Source organism: Bos taurus, chromosome 11 (assembly GCF_002263795.3).
Source record: "Bos taurus isolate L1 Dominette 01449 registration number 42190680 breed Hereford chromosome 11, ARS-UCD2.0, whole genome shotgun sequence".
NCBI classification, from domain to species: domain Eukaryota; kingdom Metazoa; phylum Chordata; class Mammalia; order Artiodactyla; family Bovidae; genus Bos; species Bos taurus.
In genome coordinates, this window is record NC_037338.1 from 14,589,867 (window position 1) to 14,611,314 (window position 21,448).

Consider the following 21,448-nt stretch of genomic DNA (forward strand, 5'->3'; position numbering starts at 1 on the left):
AACAAGTTGTTGTGGGCACCAATTTCTTTTCTGATGCTACACTGAGTACATGGTACTTCCCTGATTATAAATAGAACCACTACAGTTCAGAGACTAGTGAATCTACAGATTTTTGTGGCTGGCAGAAAAACTGCAGTTGTCTTTTAGGCATATGGAAGATTTTCTTAGTTTTTGTTTTTTTGCAGATTAGTTACAACAAATTTTATTTTTAAAATTGAAATATTACAAAAGTAATACTTTTAATTTAAAATAAACTCATAATTCCTATCTTTAAAAACTTTGTTTACAAGCTATAAGAGTTCTATATACTTACTCTTTTGGTCAATACGAAGGTCATACAGAGGTGTTCTATATATATCCACACTGGAAAGTGCACATCGAGAAAGGGGCACATGATGAGAAGGCCCAAGGATGAAAATTCTCCGGCTAGGAGATATACAACAAAAAACACAGGACAATTGCACTTCTACACAAACTTTATTAAGTAAAAAGAAAAAAAAGTAATTTTTAAAAATTACGTGTAAACACTGTTTTCCTTCTTGATTTCATCACCTACTGTTACATGCTAAATTGTGTTCTCTTGGTATCATACATAAAGTCCACCCCCCTGTACCTTAAAATGGAACCTATTTGGCGATAAGGTCTTTGAAGAGGTGGTTAAGTTAAAGTGAAGTCATTACGGTGAGGCCTGAATTCAATATGACTGGTGTCTTGACAAGAAGAGAAAGAGACACCAAAGGTGCACACATACAAAATGGTAACTGACCACGTGAAGAGACATCAGGAAGACAGCCGTCTGCAAGCCAAGGAAGGGGCCTCATAAGAAACCAACCCTGTCAACACCTTCATCGTGGACTTCTCCAGCATCCAGAATGAGGAGAAAATAAATTTGTTGTTCCAATCACCTAGTTTATGGTGTTTTGTTACGGCAGCACTAGCAAACTAGTGTACCTAATGACTTGCTTCTAAATTAAGTTCAGTTCCTTATCTCTGTCTTTCTGTTGAAAGGGCTTTAAAAGAACCATGTTCAATACCTGGAAATACCAGTTACTAATTATCTACAGTAAACCAATTGACTACGCTTAAAATCACCTCTGTATTCACAATGGCTAGAACACAGGTTTTCAATAGCTACATTAATTGCATTTTAAACATTCCAGCTATTAAATAAAATCTCAAACACATCCTAAACTTGCCTACAACTTTAATAAAATTACATAACAGTATAAAGTCTGAAAATCCAACATACTACTACAAAGAATTATTCAGATAAAGCTATTTCCACATTTCATCCATGGCAGAGAAGAAAGGCATCTTGTTGAGAAGAACTCAGTGTAATAAGCTTTATCTGTTCCTATTCAAGTAGAAGTCATTCCCAAAAACAAAGAAACATAATTATGTGTTCTTTGCACTATAGGCTAAAGAAAAGAATGGGACTAACTTGTAGCTTAAATCTTTACAATCCCTTTCTCTTAAACATCAAGATTAAAATGGACGAATTCTTATTTTATCTCAAACATCTCTACAATCTGAATTCTAAAACTCTCCTTTTTCTCTATTCTCCAGATTTATATGAACAAAACTTTCCCCATCACACACATGCTCACAGACAGGAAACTCTAAGAAAAATTAAAATTTTTCTAGAGAAAATTAAAAACTACTCATTGCTCAATTAAGGGACAAAAAGACACCAGAGCTCTACCTGTTTCACATCGAAAACTTGCAGGCCAAGGAATGTGCGCCATATTGCAAAGTATTTATTTTGATAAAATTCTATTACAGGTTAAGAAAATTAACCTATGGTTGGGTGTATCTTACTTGCTATCTGAGGTGTTGGGAGGGTTGGGGGAGCTAGGAAAGATGTAGGTAAGGAAAAGGTGATTCTCAGTTTCGTCCCAAAATCTCCTGAAGAAACTGCAATCCTCAAGATGTCACTCAGAGCAGACACGTAAGACCACAAAGCATTTCTAGTCAGAAACGTAATCCCTTTTCTCACCTCCCCTGCTAATACTCACTTCCTGTCATCATCTCTATGAGCAAATCAATAACGTTTAAGAAAAAAAAAAAAATCAAATCCATAGATTCCTAAATGAACAAAGAGACACCACTATGTTCTCACACCTTAATGGCATATAAATAACACCACACTTTTTAAAATTAAAGTCTAATGTGGGACATAAATAATGGTATATCTGAGTGTTTAGGAAACTTGCTTAAGGACAAGGTACTATATTGGGTTGGCAAAAAAATTCCTTCGGGTTTTTCCACAGGACGTAAGCAGAAAACTCTAACAAACTTTTTGGCCAACCCAGTATGAATTAAGAGCTAAGTAAGGAAAGAAAAGCATTTTTATGATTGAGGAATGTATTTCTAAGAAAAGAAGACTAGAATACTTAAAATCAGAGAACTCCTGGGAATTCAGGATAATTAAAACATGAAATGACTTTTATAATATCAATTGAGACACAGATATATTTCATAGGTAAGTGTAACAAGGTTCTTCCAACGGTGATTACAAGATGAGTATTACTTTAGAAATAAACACCTGAGGTCAGAAAGCCTAACTGCTTCCTCTAATTTAATACGTGGCTATTCATCTTGCTGGAGTTTTCGTCAGACCCAACTGAGATGAAAAGATAAAGCCTAGTTCGGAAAAGAGCTCCCAACAGTCTGAATTACCCAGCTGGGTACCCCAAAGGTTGAAACTCACCCGAAAGCAACATAGTGAAGTTTTGCATTTAGTTAAGAGAGATACCAGGGGAAAAAAGAGATTTAAGTCCCATCAATACAAAACCCTTAAAAGTGATATACCAAAAAACAAACCAAAAAAAGCTAGGTATTGTTGAAAAGAAGGAAAAACAAAATACACATTGAATGAGTACTAATCTCAGACTGAATTTCTGTGTTAGCTATATGCTAAAAGACAATTAACAGCATAAATAAAAAATAACATGTTTTCTCTTTCTTTCCCCCTAGATCGCTAGGTCCATAAACACCTAAGCCATATACATATTTTGGAGAGAAATGGATAATATAAGCATTGGAAGTAATGCCACTTTCTCTCCCTTTAATTAATTACAAAGTGCTTTGTCATAAAGGGGTTACTTTTAAAATATCTGCATATAATCACTGTTACTATACATATAAAAGAAACCTTTAATATGAAAAAATAGGAAAAAAATCAGTAGGCATTCTTTCAGGAAATAATGTAGTTTACACATAATTATACCTCCAGAGAATCCACATTTGTGGAGTTACTAAGACAGTAGTCTGTGCACTCAACACATGAGTTACTTAAATGCCTGTTCTCATAGTCAACTATTTATACTAAATAATGGAACACAAGTAATTTGTTTTTTAATGTTTCATACTAAGTGGAGATATTTTAACTGAAAAATGAAATGTCATGTGGCCCCAAAGAAGATTTCTTTTGGCTCTCTTTTTCTGCCCTGCAAAGTTTTCTGAAAGATACGAATCAAAATCAAGTTACTATCTAAGTAACATCCTGGGTTTCAGTTTTTAAAGTTTCAGTAATAGGAAAAGACTTGGCAACTATAAATATGGGAAAGAACTTAATGTATCATTTTAAAAATTCCTTAAACGGCCAGAGTACTCTTTCTAAAATATGAATCAGATCATATCCCTCTCCCACTTAAAATGTCTTTCAAAGGTTTTTCATGGTCAGAGGATAAAATCCAAAATCCTTAAAACAGGTTCTAAAGTCTCAAATGAACCGGTCCCTCCAGTGTGATTCTCCCCAACTTAGATCACAGTACTTTATACACACTGTCTTTGCAGTGCCCTGATGACAAGGATACCTCTGCCTATTTCAAAGCCTTTTCACATTAATTGCTTCTTTTGCTGGCTTAAGATCATCTCCCCAGAGATGCTATCTCCAATACCTTACCCACAATATAAATCCAATCACCTTGAATTATAGCAGTTCTCAAAGTGTGAACTGTAGATTCCTCAATACCCTTTCAAGGAGTTCACAAAATCAAGACTATTTTCATAATAATACAAAGAAGTTATCTGCCTTTGCAGTGTGTTAACATTTACACTTGTGATACAAAAGTGGGACTGTGTAAACTGCTGGCTACAATAAAGATAATGGAATAAAAATGTACTAGTAGTTATGTATTCTTCACCTTCACCCATGCTGTTTTTTTAAAGCCAGTTTCATTTCATTAAATGCTGAACTCTGAATACAGTTTTATTAAAATATGCTGTATGACAAAATGCATTCAATTTGTGGTAATAAATGCACAAAGTACCTCTGCAACATACAGAAGCATGTCTCAAGGAAAAAGCATTTGTGTGTTTTTGAGTTATGAGCTAAAGTAAACATTTTCCCCATGGAACACAATTTTGAGTTCAAAAAACGACTGCAGAGAAATTGTGGTTATTCCAACTTAGCTAACTGGCAGAAATTTTCTAGAAAACAAACAAAATGAGCCTGACACTTCATAGAAAACATTGGATACATTTGTTGCCAATGATAAACCTGAAACTTTTAAGTGAAAGTTAGGACTTTTGCAAAACTTGTATCATTGTGAGATTGACAGCGTCCCAATAATTAAAAATATTTCTAATGAAATTGATGGTGATATTAACAAATGTGATTTTTTTTTTACATTGTATGATGGAATGTCAACATCTTAAAGACCTGCCTAACTCAATGAACAAGTATTTTCAAAATGTCATGTAAGATATCAAAAAATCATGCCAAGGTAAAAGATCCATTCAAAGCCTATGCACAAAAGATGATCCTGGTGGACGTGTAGAGAATGGGAAAGTAAGAATGGAAGCCAGTATATCAAGTTCAAGCTTCTCTCTTGGACTGTTATTTTTTCTCTATACTTATTATTCCCAAAAGCACGTGTTCTCTATCTTCTCAAAGGACTCTGAAGACATTGCAAATCTCAGGGATAGCCACTTTCAAGAGAATACAACTATGACTGTCAATGATCATTTTCAACACTCAGACCTTCAAATTTATTTATTCAGAATTCAATTCCAATATAATAATTACAAGAATAAGGTGATCACTCACATTACCCATCATTTGTCTTTCTTTTTATTGATAGCCTTTATCACCTCCTCAGTCCTTCCTTTTTACCATTTTTTCCCTTCCATTCTTACTGTCCATCAGCTTATTTAACACACAATTTCCACGTATATCAATATAGACTCTCTATGTACTCCTAGGCCAAATTAATTCTGGGGTACCGTTTCAGTACATATCATCATCAAAAAAATTCTGCCAAACAGGAAAAGGTTTGGAAAAACCTGTTATATGAACTAGCCTTGATTATAGATGGTTTATAGACCAGGGTCAAATAAAGGATGTTTCTAAAAAGGTTTACAATCTAATTTCTACTTCACTCTTATTCATGAAACAAATTAAAATTATACATTAAATATGTACTATGAAATACCTGTTAGACTCTCCTCAAATCATCTGGCAATATTATAGTCTATTTATTATTAAAAATTGACTAAAAATAACTTTCAATCAAGGCCTGATAAAATGTGCAGGACAAACTTACTACATAAAAAACAAAGAGAGCAGCTTTTTTAACAATTTGAACAAACTGCTCAAAGGCAAGGAAGTAGGCTAAGGGTGAGATTCTCTTTTTAAACTCATGGCTACTGTGAGTTATTTCTACATCTCACCACGAATGATTATACTTCATCTATGCTAGTACGGGTCTAATCAACCAATCGACATCTGACAGAATTAAAAGTTTCCAGCAGAAATTTTTGAAATTTCACAAGCTTCTTATTTTAGAGAGTGGTATACTAAGCTTTTAAAGTTCACAACTTTCTCATTTTATAGAGTACTATATGACTCAGTCTCAATTTGCCAGGAAGATTTTTTTAAGCTAATTTCAGAGCTGTCATTAAATTATTATAAGATAATATACTTCAAACACCATATTAAATTCATTGTCAGATTCTAAAATAATTCAGATACCTTTTCCTGTCAATGAGAAATTATTCTTCATTCATTAATCAGAATTTAACAAGTACAATAAGAAATTTTCAATTATAAAGTGATTAAAACAGAACAAAGGGCTTTGGATTTTTCTTTAAAAAGTGTTCAACTCCAGGTTTTCAAAGAAAATTTTAAAAAGCAAACTATTTAACTGGTCTTGCTCCTGGACCCACTTCCATTGAGTGCATTCATGGGGGCAGGAGAGGGGCACACTCGGCTCTGACAGTATCTACCTTGAGACAACATCAGATTCCACAGGTTAAGGGTTCAGTCCTCCAAGAATGTCCCCACAGCCATACCCCACCTCAGATGCCAGTCACAAGCCCAGGTTGTCACTTAGGCTTTACTGATCAGAGATATTGCAACAACCACCTCCTTGAATTTCAATTCAGATGCCAATTAAGTCCAGGTTATTACCTGTACTTCTGACAGACTGATTACAAGTCAGAGGTTCCCATGACCCCCCTCCTTGGGTTCAATTTATTTGCTAGAGCAGCTCACAAAACTCAGAAAAACATTTCACTTGCTAGATCATTGGTTTATTATAGAAAGATGTAACTTAGTAACAGCCAGAAGGAAGAGATGCAAAGGGCAATTTAGGGGAAAGAGCCAGGAATTTCCATGCCCTCTCCAGGCAGGTCACTCTCCCTGAATCTCCGCAAGTTCACCAACCTAGAAGCTCTCCAAAGCTTGCCTTTGGGGCTTTTAATCAAGATCATGATTGATTCAACCTCCAGGCCCTCTCCCCTCCCCAGAGGAGGTCAGGAAGTGGGAATGAAAATTCCAACCTTCTAAAACACAGGTTGAATATTCTGGCAACCAGTCCCCATTCTTAGGTGGGGTCCAAAAGTCACTTCATTAACATACAAGAAACACCTTTTTTGTCAATGTCACCACTTAGGAAAGTCCAATGGTTTGGGGAACTACGGAAGAAAGCTAAATATATATGTGAAATATATTTTGATCATCTAAATGACCAAATATATATTTCTTACAAAATCACAACAGTGTATTAACAATCTAACATTTCCAGAACTAAATATTTCACCATCAAAGGGAAGGTAATAACCAAATGTTCAGATCATGAAAAACAGTATTAAAGCTTTTTATAACCTACATGTTATAATCAAATTGATAAAAAGTCAAACTCTTAATGAAATCAAATATATAATATGTAAAACAAATTACTTCAGTGACAAAGCAAGTATGATATAATCTCCAATCACCTAATCAAAATGGAATCTAGCTATATTACTTACGTAATAGATGGATCCACTTGTTTGTAAGCATGAGCAGCACAAGACCCACAGTACGTATACCCTGCATGGCTACAAAACAAAAAAATGTTTAACTTAATGATCAGATTCAAAAGCAAATCATTCTGGGAGAAAAATAACTTCTGAAAGAAATATAGTAATTATGGTAAACATAACAGAATTATGTGTATAGATTAAAAAGCAATGTAGGGAATGATGCAACTTCTAGAATAGCACAGGGAACACATGATTGTTCTGTGTTCCAATTTTAAATGTTAAAAAGTATTTTGTAATTTTTTTTTGATCTAAAAGAAAATTAGATTTAAATTTTTCATGGCTTATTTGAAGTTGCTAATGTAACACTAAGGGGCTTCCCGGGTGGAATCAGTGGTAAAGAATCTGACTGCTAACGGAGGAGATGAAAGAGACTCAGGTTCAATCCATGGGTTGGGATCCCCTGGAGAAGGGCACTGCAACCCACTCCAGTATTCTTGCCTGGAGAATCCCAGGGACAGAGGAGCCTGGCAGGCTATAGTCCATAAGGTCACAAAAAGTTGGACACAACTGAAGCGACTTAACACGCAATGTAACACTAATAATAAGATGTGAGTTTTTAACATTCCTGTTCAATACCATCAACAGACTATTACATATACAAAAACGATAAGATTAAAAGTAAGTCAAATCAGAGCAAAACAAATACCTTATAAGAAACAGCTCATGTCCCTCTGCATACGCAGAGGTAAGAGACCTGACCTGGCCTTTTGTGTACCACACCCTTTCATTTTCTCTCTCTATTACGCATTCTATCCTTCTCACCCTCTGGTCTTAGCTTTACATTAGTTCTCTGATCACCCATACAATGCCTTCGTTTCAGAACTTCAATTTTCTTTCTTGACTCAAGTTATGTGAGTCCAGAAATATTTTATTTAATGCTTCTAGTGTGTGGGCAGTAAATGTTTAACAAATGGCTCTGCAGGGAAAAAAAAATGTATACATATATACAGAAGCTTATTATAAATTTAACTAAAATAAAAAGATATATATCACACAATTTACAAACAATGAAAAAATATGTAATATCCTTTACTGCAAATTCCGCACAGGCAATTGATTGTCCCAGAATGCTTTCCCTGATTTTAGCTGACCTCTTTAATCATTAGCCAAATAATGACTGCAAATGAAAAGAGTGAAACAATGAAGACATATGTCTGAATTTCACTCATTCAACAACTTGAAAAATGTCTTTGTTTATTAGACAGTAGTTTTTTAAATACGGGAAAGCATATTTTCTTCCTCATTTCTTTGTGCTAGTCACAATTGTAAAGCGATAGACATACCATAAAGTTTAACCTGCATTATTAACTTTTCCCCATTTCTTTTCTTGAGTATAGACATATAATCAACAAAAAATAAAGTCCTGATTTGTAGCAATCTGCCTATTAATGTGGAGTAAATCATTCCTATCATGGCCAATTTCAAGATGCACAGTAAACTGAAAAGACAAAACACAGACTGGGAGAAAATATTTGTAAAGCATATATCTGATAAAGGATTTATATATAAATATATAAAGAAAAAGCAAATATCTGATATAAGATTTATATCTGATATACAAAGAAATTTCAAAACAACCTAATGCTTTAAAAAGATACAGGTAACTATTTTACAAGACAAAAAGAATTCACACAACAATGTGAATGCACTTAACACTACTATACAAATGGTTAAAAACCCTTAAAATGGTAAATTTTATGTTACGTATATTTTATTATGATTTTTTAAAATTTTTAAATAGAAAAAGATGTGAACAGATACTTTCAAAAAGAACACATGGGATGGCAAAAAAGCATACGAGAGAAGGCTCTACATCAGTTAGTCATTAAGGAGAGGTGAATTAAAACCATGAGCTACCACTAAACACCCACTAGAATAAGCTAAAATAAAATGAGTGACCATACCAAGTGTGGCAAGGATGCAGAACTGAAATTCAGTCTGTACTTGTGGAAATGCAAAACAGTACAACTACTCTGGAAAAAATGGTTTGGCGATGTCTTTATTTAAAAAAAAAAAAAAAAAGCTAAGCATACTTCTGCCATATAACTCCTGCCAGCTATTCCACTCCAAAAAAAAAAAAAAAAAGCATTATGTGCACACAAAGATTTATACTCCAATATTTATCCCATTTTTATTTGCAGTAGCCAAAAACAGAAACAGTCAACTATCCCTCAAAAGGTGAACTGATAAACAAATTAAAAAATATCCATACAACAAAGTAACTTTTCAGCAATAAAAAGGAACAAACTATTGACACACTCAAAATAATTATGCTTAAAAAAAAGGAATGGCAAAATAAAGAAAAATAAATATGCTGAGTGAGAACACAGACAAAAGTTTCATATTATATGATTCCATTTAAATAATTCTATAATTAAAAATGTTTAATTTTGAAAAAGAATATATACATATATGTGTGTGTAAAAGCGAGTCACTTTGCTGTAGAGCAGAGACTGACCCAATACTGTAAATCAGCTATACTTAAACTAAAAAAATAAATAATTCTAAAAAATAAAAACTATAGTGACAAGAAACCAGTGGACATAGGAGGGTGGGGAGAAGGGCAGAGAGGATAAGAAGGCACAAGGAAACTTCTGAAGATGAGGAGTATGTTCACTGTCTTAATTGTGGTAATGATTTCACAGGTATATACATATTTCAAACTTACATATAAAACTATACACTTTATATGGAGCTGAATGTTAATCATACCCCAATAGAGCTGTTTTAAAAATGGTACTCTCATCTTAACTAAACACAGAAAAAGAGTCACATAAGTCAACCACAGTCATACAAGATAGCAATGTGCATGCTTAATTAGGACTAAGGTACCATGGGACATACGCTAAGCACACTGTAATCACTGAAGGCTTTACTAATCACATTAATGGTGGTCACTCCATTCTCACATCTCTGTCAAGGGAGCCTATCAAGCTGCCCCAATATAGCAATATTCTCACAACCCAATTCTAATTCTAGCCAGAAGGTAATGTAAGTTGTCCTGTGGCTCAGCAAATTCAGTTTTGCTGTCATCCTGTACTAATCTTGATACTCCAGACTAACCAGAGGCTCTATCTGATCCAATTATAACCCCCATCTTTCAGTGCCCAAGACACCAATACCAACTGCTTCAGATTCTTAACACCTGTTCCTCATCTTAACATTACTGGCTCCTTCCAATCAATTCAGAAATACACTGTCTTGCCCTGCCATGTGGACCTTAAAATTCATCTGATCCATCCGGACCTGTCCTGGTCTGTCTCAAACGTGAATGACATTCAGATTTACAACACTACTTTGCTCTTAGTTGTCACTCACTTCACATTCCTCCACTTCTCAATTCTTATATCTTAAACTGGTCCTTTCTTCTTAGATCTGCTTTTCAGACCTTAGTTACTACTTGCTCTTCATGAATTTAAAGGCCCTGAACCCCAATCTATGCTCCAATCTCTAAATCAACCTGTCTTTCTGAGTCTCTCCCGGTTTTACCAATGCTGTTACTACTTAAGCTTAGTTCTTTTTTTAAAATACATATTTTAACTTTTTATCACAACTCAGCGATTAAACACCACCACAGCTGATTAACAATGTTGTGATGTTTCAGATGCATGGCAAAATGACTCAGCCATACATATACATGTATCGGTTCTTCCCCAAACTTCCCTCCTATCCAAGCTGCCACGTAACACTGAGCAGAGCTGCATGTGCTGTACAGTAGGTCCTTGTTGGCTATCCATTTTAAATATAGCAGTGTGTACATATTAATCCCAAACTCCCTAACTATCCCTTCTCCCAATTGAACATCTTTTCATATACCCCTTGGCCATCTGTATGTCTTCTTTGGAGAAATGTCTATTTAGGTCTTCTGCCCTTTTTTTGATTGGGCTGTGTGTTTTGATGATACTGAGGCACATAAGCTACATGTAGATTTTAGTCAAGTCATTTGCAAATATTTTCTCCCATTCTGTGGGCTGTCTTTTCATATTGTTTATGGTCTCCTTTGCTGTGCAAAAGCTTTTGAATTTAAATAGGTCCCATGTTTGTTTGTTTATTTCTTTTATTTCCATTATTCTGAGAGAGAGACTAAAAGAGATATTGCTGCAATTTATGTCCGAGAGTTATTCTGCCTGTTTTCCTCTAGGAGTTTTACAGTGTCTGGTCTCACATTTAGGCCTTTAATCCATTTAGAGCTTATTTTTACACACAGAGTTAAAGAATGGTTTCACTTTTTTACATGTTCCTGTCCAGTTTTCCCAGAACCATTTATTGAAAAGGTTGTCTTTCCTCCGTTGTATAATCAAGCCTCCTTTGTCATACGTTAATTCGCTGTAAGTGTGTGCGTTCTTAAATGCCAGACTTCTTAGAAACACTAGATTCTTGAAGAACAGATAGGACAGAAATAGTAAGAGAAGAAGTGTAAGGGCATGCAGGAAGGGAATAAAGGCTGAAGGAAAAACATGAGCAAATGTCCGAATGTATGATGTAAATGAGAAAATATGAAATTGGCCTGAATGCAGTAAGAGAGTAGTACTAAGACAGAATGAGACTCTGACTCAGTATCAAGTCTGGACTTGGTAAAACAAGTTTCTGAAAAGCTGATGTATGCTCTTGAGCAGGGAAGTGACCACGTGAAACTGTCATCGTGTACTGAAACACAAGCACAGAGGACATCAGGGACAGAAGAGTTACATGAAGCTCTCTCGGAAACTGAGGTTTCAGGTAGTAATGTCATGGTCCAGAATGGTGTCAGTGTCAGTGGGAAATGAGAAATCAATGCACTAGAGTCTAAAAAGAAAAACTGACATATCTTAGTGACCACATAGGAAAAAGAAGAAGAGGGCAGTTATGTTTAAGGGTGGTAACTAACGTCTACTAAGTGCTTACCACATGTCAGGCAATCTTCTATGTTACCTCAAAGCATTTCTTTTAATCCCAACAACTCTCTGAAATAGGAGTTACTATTCTTTTCTTTTTATAGGTGAAGAAACTAAAGCGGAAAGGCTAAGAAACTTGCTCAAGGTCATACAGATAGTAAGTGGTACTCCAGGATTCAAAGCCAAGCAGTAGAGCTCCAGAACCCTTTCTTAACCACCAAAAGAAACCTTTACATATTTGAAGGAAAAAGGGGAAGGGTCCGTGGAGTTGGAAAAGTAAATGTCCTAACAACTAAAGAATAATTCCAGAATCACATATCCTGTAAGACTACAGGGAAAGACGATAGCTTTAATAACATGATTAACTAAAGTAAACTTGTTTCATAATAAGAACTCAGATTTCACGGTTTTAGTCCTTTCTGAAGCTGAAGGCTTAAAAGTATGCTTGAACGAAAGACAAAATAGTGGCAAAGAGAGAGGAATCTTAACCTGGATAAAAAATACATTGCAGTGTATCTTTTTTTAAAAATCATTGAGTATACCATCCCTCTTATCCCCCATAGTGAGGAACTCTACTTACATGAAAGGACTAAGATCACAGTCAAAGAAGAGAATTTCTATTACTTTCCTTTATCCTGGCCCAGATATATGGTAAAGAATAAAGTTGTAGTAATTACCATCAATTCTCACCAGTGATCCTCTGTCTCTATACCTTTCTCTTGCTAATATCATCTAATTCTACATGTATGTAGAAAGAGGTTCCACTAAGAGATCACACACAAGAAAGAAGGCTTTGCTAAGGGAATGACTAAGTTATTTTCTTTTGTGCATGACAGCCAGAAGAGCAATGAAAATTTGCACTCTACAGATATTTGACTATGCATCATAAAAGTGTGTCCAAGTCAGTCTTTTTAAAGTTTTTAAAATCCTTAATACAAAGACATCCTTGCTAGCAGTTACAGGTCACTCTGATTCTTAATGTAACTTCTCATGAAAACAAATACAGAATTATACTCTAATATCTATAGTTTGTCATTAGGCTAGAGCTATGCCTCTAAAAACTAATCCTTCTTTTAATGCAGAGTACCTTTGTTTCTCCCTTTACGCCTACATAGCAGACCCTTTGTATCAGCAAGTCCAGTTCCTAACCTACCAGAATTTGTGCCCCTTACAGAGCTGCTATTAAATGAGGATGCAAAGTCACTGTCCATGATCATTCACTGGTTAAGTGACAGTTTTCCATACAGCGACCTTGCAGTGTGATATAATTTAAATTCCTACATCAGGAAAATTACCAATCACTACATGGACTTTCACTTGTATCAACCATGAATGCCAAGAGTCTACAAATATTCTATGAGAGGCTTTTCATCAAAGAGGATATAGGGAATCGTAAAAGAACACTTATTCGACTTCAACAAAGTCAGAATCTAGTAGTCCTAGTTCTACTGAACAGCAGCAAAAAATGCAAAATAAAGACCACACTGGATGAAACGAGAAGACTGGACTAGATGAAATGAGATCTTTTTTTTAAGGGATTTAAGAAAAGTTTGCAACCTTAAGCTATGATCTACAAACCTAGAATCTAAAGTTAAAAACCCCTGTGAACATACACACTACTATGTATAAAATAGACAGCTAATAACAACCTGTTGCAGAGCACAGGCAACTCTACACAACACTCTGTAATGATCTTCATGGGAGAAGAATCTTTAAAAAAAAAAAAAGTGAATATATATATATATAACTGATTCACTTTACTGTACCCCTGAAACTAATACAACATTGTAAATTAACTATATGCCAACAAAAATTTGAAAAAAAACAAAAAAACAAAAAAACAACACCTGTGAGCATACAGGATCAAGCTGAGGGACAATTGGCCCCAAACAGTTCACAGAAGCAGCAACCTCCATACTGCCCTCTCAATTTTATTCTGCTGCACCTAACTTTGCATTCTTTCATAGGCATGGCTCAATGGCCCTAAAGATTCCTGCTTCAATAAAAAATATCAGTAGATTGTTATACCCCAAAAATGTCCAAGTAAAACAGCCATTATTCAGGATATTTTATTTTTATAATTGGAACCTCACAAATATTAAGTAAACAGTGTTATGAGCTAAAAAGTCAAGTAAGAATAAACTAACCACAATGTTGCATATTGAGTTTCTTTTACTGCTGGAGTATATATGATTTGAGATACTGCCATGAATAACCTGCCACTTAACAAGGACAGCATATCTCTAGGAAATTAAATTAACTAGATAATTTATGAAGATTCACTATCTCATGATATACACTGGTAAGAGCTCTATAGGTATGCTTCGCTATATACAACCTGGTCTTCTATATAAATGTTTCTTGGCTTTCAAACCAGTTTTTATACTAAAGGTGACACATGTCCACAGTAAAAAAAAAAAAAGAAAGAAAAAAGTCAAGCAATGAAAAAAGGTACAGAATGAAAAGTAAAAGTATCCTTTGTTCCATACTATTCCTGCTAGATTAGCCACTAAGAAATCAAACTCTAACAGACTTTTCTGGTGGTCTAGTGGGTAAGACTCTATGCTGTCAATGTAGAATATGCCATGTTGTATAGCCAAAAACTTAAAAAAAAAAAAAATCAAACTCTACTGTAAATGTATGGTGGGAGCCTCCAATAGTCATTGTGTGTGTATGCATGCTAAGTCACTTCAGTAGTGCCAGACTCTTTGCAACTCTATGGACTGTAGCCCACCAGGCTCCTCTGTCCATGGGATTCTCCAGGCAAGAATACTGGAGTGGGTTGCCACGCCCTCCTCCAGGGGATCTTTCCGACTCAGGGATGGAACCTGAGTCTCTTATGTTTCCTGCATTGGAGGCAGGTTCTATGCTTTACAGCAAAATATAGCTTCATCATGTAAATTAAGCCCCTTCCATAATCATTGGCTTATATTTTTATATTCAGTAAGAGGTTTCTTAAGTGATGCAGACCTGTACAGATCCATTTTAAGGGTTGCTGAATTATTCAAGAATACTGCAAGATAAACAATTCTGGCATCAAAGTATCTGGCATTCATGGTGGGAGGGCTTTTGGAACTCCTAGTTCATGAGATCATTTCAATATATATCCCTGGGCCACACACTGTCTCCTGTGCCTTAAGTAACCTGTAGTTCTGTTTCAATCAAAGGATAGGATATTTTTTAGTCAAATTTTTTGAATCCTTCTCCCAAATGTGCCTGCTTATATGTCATACAGATTAGAATTCTTTAAGACTGATCAACAGTTAGTTTATGGGTCAATATTTATTTTTCTAATGTCAATAATAAGTGACATTATTCTACTTAATCCACATCAATATAAAAAGGACCAAATATTTAAGCATCTTTGAAAGTGTGCTACTTAGGTTCTGGGTTTGTCTTTTTAAGGTTCCCCCTGTATGATTTATTCTTATGAAGGCAGAATCTAAGAAAAGGTGGTCCCAGAGAGCTAGAATTTATAAAATTTTAAAAATACATTTTTTATTTTAAATAAATACAGAAATCTTAAAATTTTAAGTTGTCTAATTACTATATAAGTAGTTCTTACAAAGACCTTTCTGTGCCTGTGTCACGTCCAACTCTGTGGCCCCACAGACTTTAGCCATAGCCAGGCTCTTCTGTCCATGACATTTTTCTGGCAAGAATACTGAAGCAGGTTGCCATTTACTCCTCCAGGGGATCTTCCCAACCCAGGGATCAAACTCAAGTCTCCTGTGTCAGGACTCATGCATTGGCAGGCAGATTCTTTGCAACTGAACCACCTGGAAACCCCTTTATGCCTATTTAACATTAAAATATTTCTACCTTAAAAAAAAAGGAAGGTAACTCTGGAAAAGTTATCTCTGGAAACCATATGATTAGATGAACTTAACTACATTTAAAGTTTTCATATATTAACAAAGCAGAAATTATTTATATATAAACTACAAAGTCACTATATGGCAGAAACATGCACACCAAAGCCAAAACTATTTTCAATATTCATTTTGAAACCTCAGGTAACTTAAGAAATCTTTTACAAAGTATTTGGAACTCAGGCCCAAATATCTCATTTCCCAGACCACTTCCAAAGATTTCAATTTAAAACTAACTACAAGAAGGAAACAAGCATAGCTAGTTTTTCATGAATAACTAACCTCATTTTAACCATAACAGTCAAATATCAGCATAGAAATGGAAATGACAATAGAACATATATTATGATATACTATAAAAAGATGATTACTAAGCTCTCGTTTCTCACCCAACCACGGATCTCACTTATACAAACTTCCCAACTTATCCTTGCATCAATTTTTCTCTACTGGATTGTGTCAACATTATAAACACTTCAATAACTCTTACTTTAAATTGACGCCATATTCCCATTGCCCTGTTTATAAATCCCTCCTTGATTTATAGCAAAATTTCTCCCCCCAAAAAATGTCTATATTCACTGTCTTCATTTCCCTCCTTGATTCTTTCTTGAACCCACTCCAACTGTGCTTTCATCCCCACCACTCCACAGAAATTGTACTAAAATAACCAGCGATCTCCACAGTATCCAATTATCAATTATCAGTCTGCATCTTATTTGACCTACTGGCAAAATTCGACACACCTGATCTCCTCCTCCCTGACACATTTTCGTCCTTTTACTTCCCAGAAACATCAGTCACTCTTGGTTTTCCTCCTTCCTCCCTCATCCTCCTTCAAAATCTGCTTTGCAAATATTCATCTTCATCCTGACCTCTAAATAAAGCTGGCTTGCCTAAGGGCTTAGTCTTTGAATTTCTCCTATTTTACTCCCTAATTTACTACAGTCCAATTAGACTTTAAGTGATAAGTTACACACTTAACTGTGTTAAGTGTGATATACCAACACAGCCTAGCCCTTCTTCCCTGTACTCCAAACTCACACATTTAGCTGCCCATTTGCATCTCAACATTAACACAGGGAGAATAAAATGTTAGAGTCTATACAAACACTTAAAATTCCACTCCCCACCTCTACCCTTGTTTTTTCCTTTAATTAATACAAACACAATTCCATCCTTTCAATTTCACAAGCCAAAACTTAAGTCATCCATGACTTTTTCTTCTACTTTATTAGCCCTACCTTCAAAAATATCCAGAATATACTGCTTCTCATCACCTCTACCACTACTCCCAGTCAAAGCCATTATGTCATCTCTTTTCGGTACTAAGAGTAATAAGCCTCCTAAACAGACTCTTTGCCTCCACAAAACAAAAAGTCTAGACCACAGCAAGAGTAATCCCCTGCAAACCTAAGTCAGATGGTATTACTTTTCTGCTTAAAGCTTCTCCATACTTGCCATATAACTTGGAATGAAAACCAAAGCTTTTATGATTTCCTACGAAGCCGCCCCACAGTCAAGCCCCCACTGCCAATCTCAGCCACCACTCTTCCCCACACATATGCCTCTCCAGCTACACTGGCCTTGCTTGTCCTCAAACACACTAAGCATATTCTGTCGCAGAGCCTCTGTCCTTGCTGCTTCGCAACCTAAACTCTCTTTCCTGGGTATCTGCGTAACTCCTCTCTCACATCATTTAGGCTCAATTGTTCCTTAACAGGGAGAGTTTTTGTTATTAATCTATATAAACTAGCAACTCCCAACCCATGCTGTCACTCTCAATCTTTTTATCTGCTTTATTTTTCTTAGCGCCCAACTGCACTCGACACAGAAGTATTATTTACTGTCTGCATTCCCCAAATACTAAAAGGCAAGCACTATGAGTAGTGATTTCAATTTATTCAAAGAGCAGCACAAAGAAGAGCATCTAGTATTTAGCCTGATAGATATCTGCTGAATGACAAAATAAGTAACAGCAAGTCATTATGCTAAAAGTTTTATAAAGATTAGCTCATTTAATCGTTAGAAAAACTATATGAAGGTAATATCATGATTCTAATTTTACCAATAAGACAAAGGCACAAGAGATTAAATAACCTGTATGTCACACAGTTGGTAAGTAGTGTAGTCAACTTCCTGAGTCTTTTAAATGAGATCAACTTAGATCTCATTTAACTAAATGTTTGGCACATAAAGTACGTAACATTTATATAATACTTATTATGTGCCCAACATTAATGTAAGTTCTTTATGTGTATTTACTTGTTTAATTCTCATAGTGTTTAATAAGTGGTTACTATTATTATTTTCACTATTTATTATTTATCAAGTTACCAACCTGAACTCGAGAAGTCACATAAAAGATGCTGCTGTGAGAGAAACAGCAGAAACTCCAACATTTACCAAATCAAAATTAACTGAATTCATACCATACAAACAGTTAACTGTGTTTGTTAGCTTGTAATTCTCAAAAAGTGCTCTAACACTGACAACAGATTGCCTTCTAATAGGCAATAGACTGCCTTCATTTTAAAAAAATCTACCCATCCTCTAAAATCCTGGCTGCTAGTCCATATTGCACCACATTATGTTTAATACACTTTTATTTGTAAGTTTAAAATTATGTGATTAAAGTCGATCTTTTTAATGTTTAAAATAGAACTTACTCATTTGTACCAAATACTACTGCAATCACCAAGCTTACCTAATGTTTAAACTGTTTCAACTAATGTTTAACTGTTTTAAAAGTCAGTTTTATTACCAAAAATAAAATTGGAAACTTCTTCATCTGAGAAAACAGCCAATTCCTTTATCCTTGAGTTAAAGTGAAAGCCACAGCAATCATGAAATTTAGTGAATATAACTTCTTCATTTCAACACAGCATTTGATTTTTAATTTTTAATTCAATCCATAGACATTCATCCTTTATTAAAAATCAACACATGAAAGATTCTGGGTAAAGACCCTTAAAACTTACGGTGCAATAATGGCTCTAGCAGGTCTTTTTGTAGACTGTACTTGTGAAAGCCAACCTTCTAGCTGGGCATTCAGCTGCGGTCCTATAAAAAGAGAAAGAGGGAAACTGGAGTGAGCAAAGCAGTACAGTACCAGTAACCATACATGACACAAAGTTCTCACTGAACTTATTTGGGACTAAAATAGCTTAATGGGCAGTGGATCATCGTTTTAGATGTTAATGTCTGAAACTTAACCACTTATAAAGTTTCCAGGAGCAAGCCATATGATAAAGACAAGTACTGATTAAACAATATTTGCTTTAATCCATCCACTTTATTTACAACCATCTTCATTCAAGAACAACAACACCTCCTCAAACAAAGGTACTGATCAAACAAAATAAAACAGCAAACAGAAAACAACAGTATATGAAAAGAAAATAACTGAATATTTCTGGAGCATCAAAAGCTGCCTTAATCACTAAAATCACATCTATAGTGTGATCATTACAATACTCAATGATTGTTTCTGCCATCCACTCCAGCCCCTATTCCCATATCATATCAATAACCAGGAATTGTACCACCTCAAAAATTTCAAGTTCAGGCATCCCACTCTCTTCACTTCCTATTATTCCAGTTCACTTCTAAAAGTCTGTTGGAGTCATTTTGCCAACTATCCTTCATCCTCTCTTCTCCACTTCTTATACCTATCCTGAGATTTGATGATACATCACTATAAATCACTTCTTTGCCTGTGGCCTCCTCCTTTGCTCCTCTCTTCCTCCATCATAGTCAAATCATAGTTAAAACCAGCATTCCACCTAACACAGCAGCTCCACCCGAATAGCTGAATAAGACTGTAAAGAAACACAACCATAAGAACTTTGAAATTATGTTCATAAATTTCAGTAGACCCTTAGGAGACAAAGCCCAGAAATCATACCACAACAACCTAGTGAATCTGCTCCTCCATCTTTAAGATAAAGAATTACTTCATATAGCTTCTCCATTTATCTTAAACCGTCATCCCCTTCCCATTCCCAGCAGATGATCAACCTTTTCACTTTGTTAAGGAAAAACAAGCCGCAGAAGAATACCCAACCATCCTGGTTTGCTCAGGACTTCGCCAGTTTTAGCACTGGACGTCTGGTGTCCTGGGAACTCTCTCAGTCCCAGGCAAACCTGAATTGAGTCACCCTAAACTCAGAAGAGAATTACCTCCTCTTCCTCTTTTCCTGCTCCTATCAAAAGAAAAATAAACTACTTCTGCACTGGGTCCCAATTTGTCTTCCTTTCCTGCTCTTCCAACTATCCTTTTCTTCCGCCCTAACTTGTCCCTTTGTACAAGATCATTATCATCGGCATGCAAATTTAAATTTTTTTAATTAAGAAAAAAGAAAAGCTAAACAAGCCTCTAACCAGCAACTCAGGACCATCTTTCTCAAGGACCCAGTAGCCATCTCTTTGAAATGTGATCAAGGAGGACAGGAGCCTAACTTCAGAGGGTCACCTAGCCCCAGGTTGCTAAACTACTTCCTGTCATAAAAATACATAAGTTTATTTTTCCTTGGATAAAGCAATTAGCTAATACATTATGGTCACTCTGATTACCAAGCGAATTTAGAATGAACTATGTGTGACAAATGTTGCTGTCAAGTCCTCTTTCTTGAGCACTACTTATTATTTATCCTAAGAATATGCATATAATGGATTTTATCTGCTTAGCTGTATAAAAGGATAAGTGTTCTTTAGGTCTTTGCAATCTCTTAGCAGACAGCTGGTGACGTGCATCGTATTCAAGCTAATTACTTATCAAAAATACAATTGTTTCCTTTCTCAGAATTTTTATATTTATTGAAAAAGTTCTTAAATTTATTTAGATATGAATGTTCATAGCACTCATGTTTATGTAAAAACAAAAGCAAAATGAATTCAAAATATTCTTAAAATTTTCTTCATATTCACAATCTGATTTCTAAATTTCTTTTAACTCAGTCATCAATGACCCTGTTTTTCCATAATATCATCCTCTGTACCATTTAAGGAAGTAGTGATGTGAAATTTCTTTTTAAAATGCACCTCTACTGCCTCAGAATTCTCCTGCAAGCAACTGACACACATTGTTCAAGCTGTGATGCTACACCTTTCCTGATGTTACCAAACCAAAAGGTATCACCAGAAAGTGCAACTAACAGGTTTCAGAAGACAACACAGCGTGTTCATCTCTTCCTTAAACGATATGTTACCTGAAACACCAATGGGTTGCATTACCTAGTCATACCCAACAGGATTAATTATTGAGTTTGGGTATATGTAGGCAGTGATAACCATTTCACAACTGACAATGATTTAAAGATGCCACTGACTGCAAAACCCATTGCAATATCAGAAATATTAAAATCTGGGGGAAATCTACATCTTTAAATC

The 21,448-nt window shown here is 35.2% G+C and overlaps 1 protein-coding gene across 1 annotated transcript in view; it reads right to left on the bottom strand.

The window, feature by feature from the left end:
* MEMO1 (mediator of cell motility 1) overlaps positions 1-21,448 on the bottom strand; it is a gene marked incomplete at its 3' end in the record, with an annotated part of 108,635 nt that overhangs the window by 42,657 nt on the left and 44,530 nt on the right. The window contains 3 exon segments of the mRNA NM_001076395.1: positions 314-426; positions 7,258-7,326; positions 19,039-19,120. Of these exon segments, the coding sequence (NP_001069863.1) occupies positions 314-426; positions 7,258-7,326; positions 19,039-19,120 (264 nt within the window).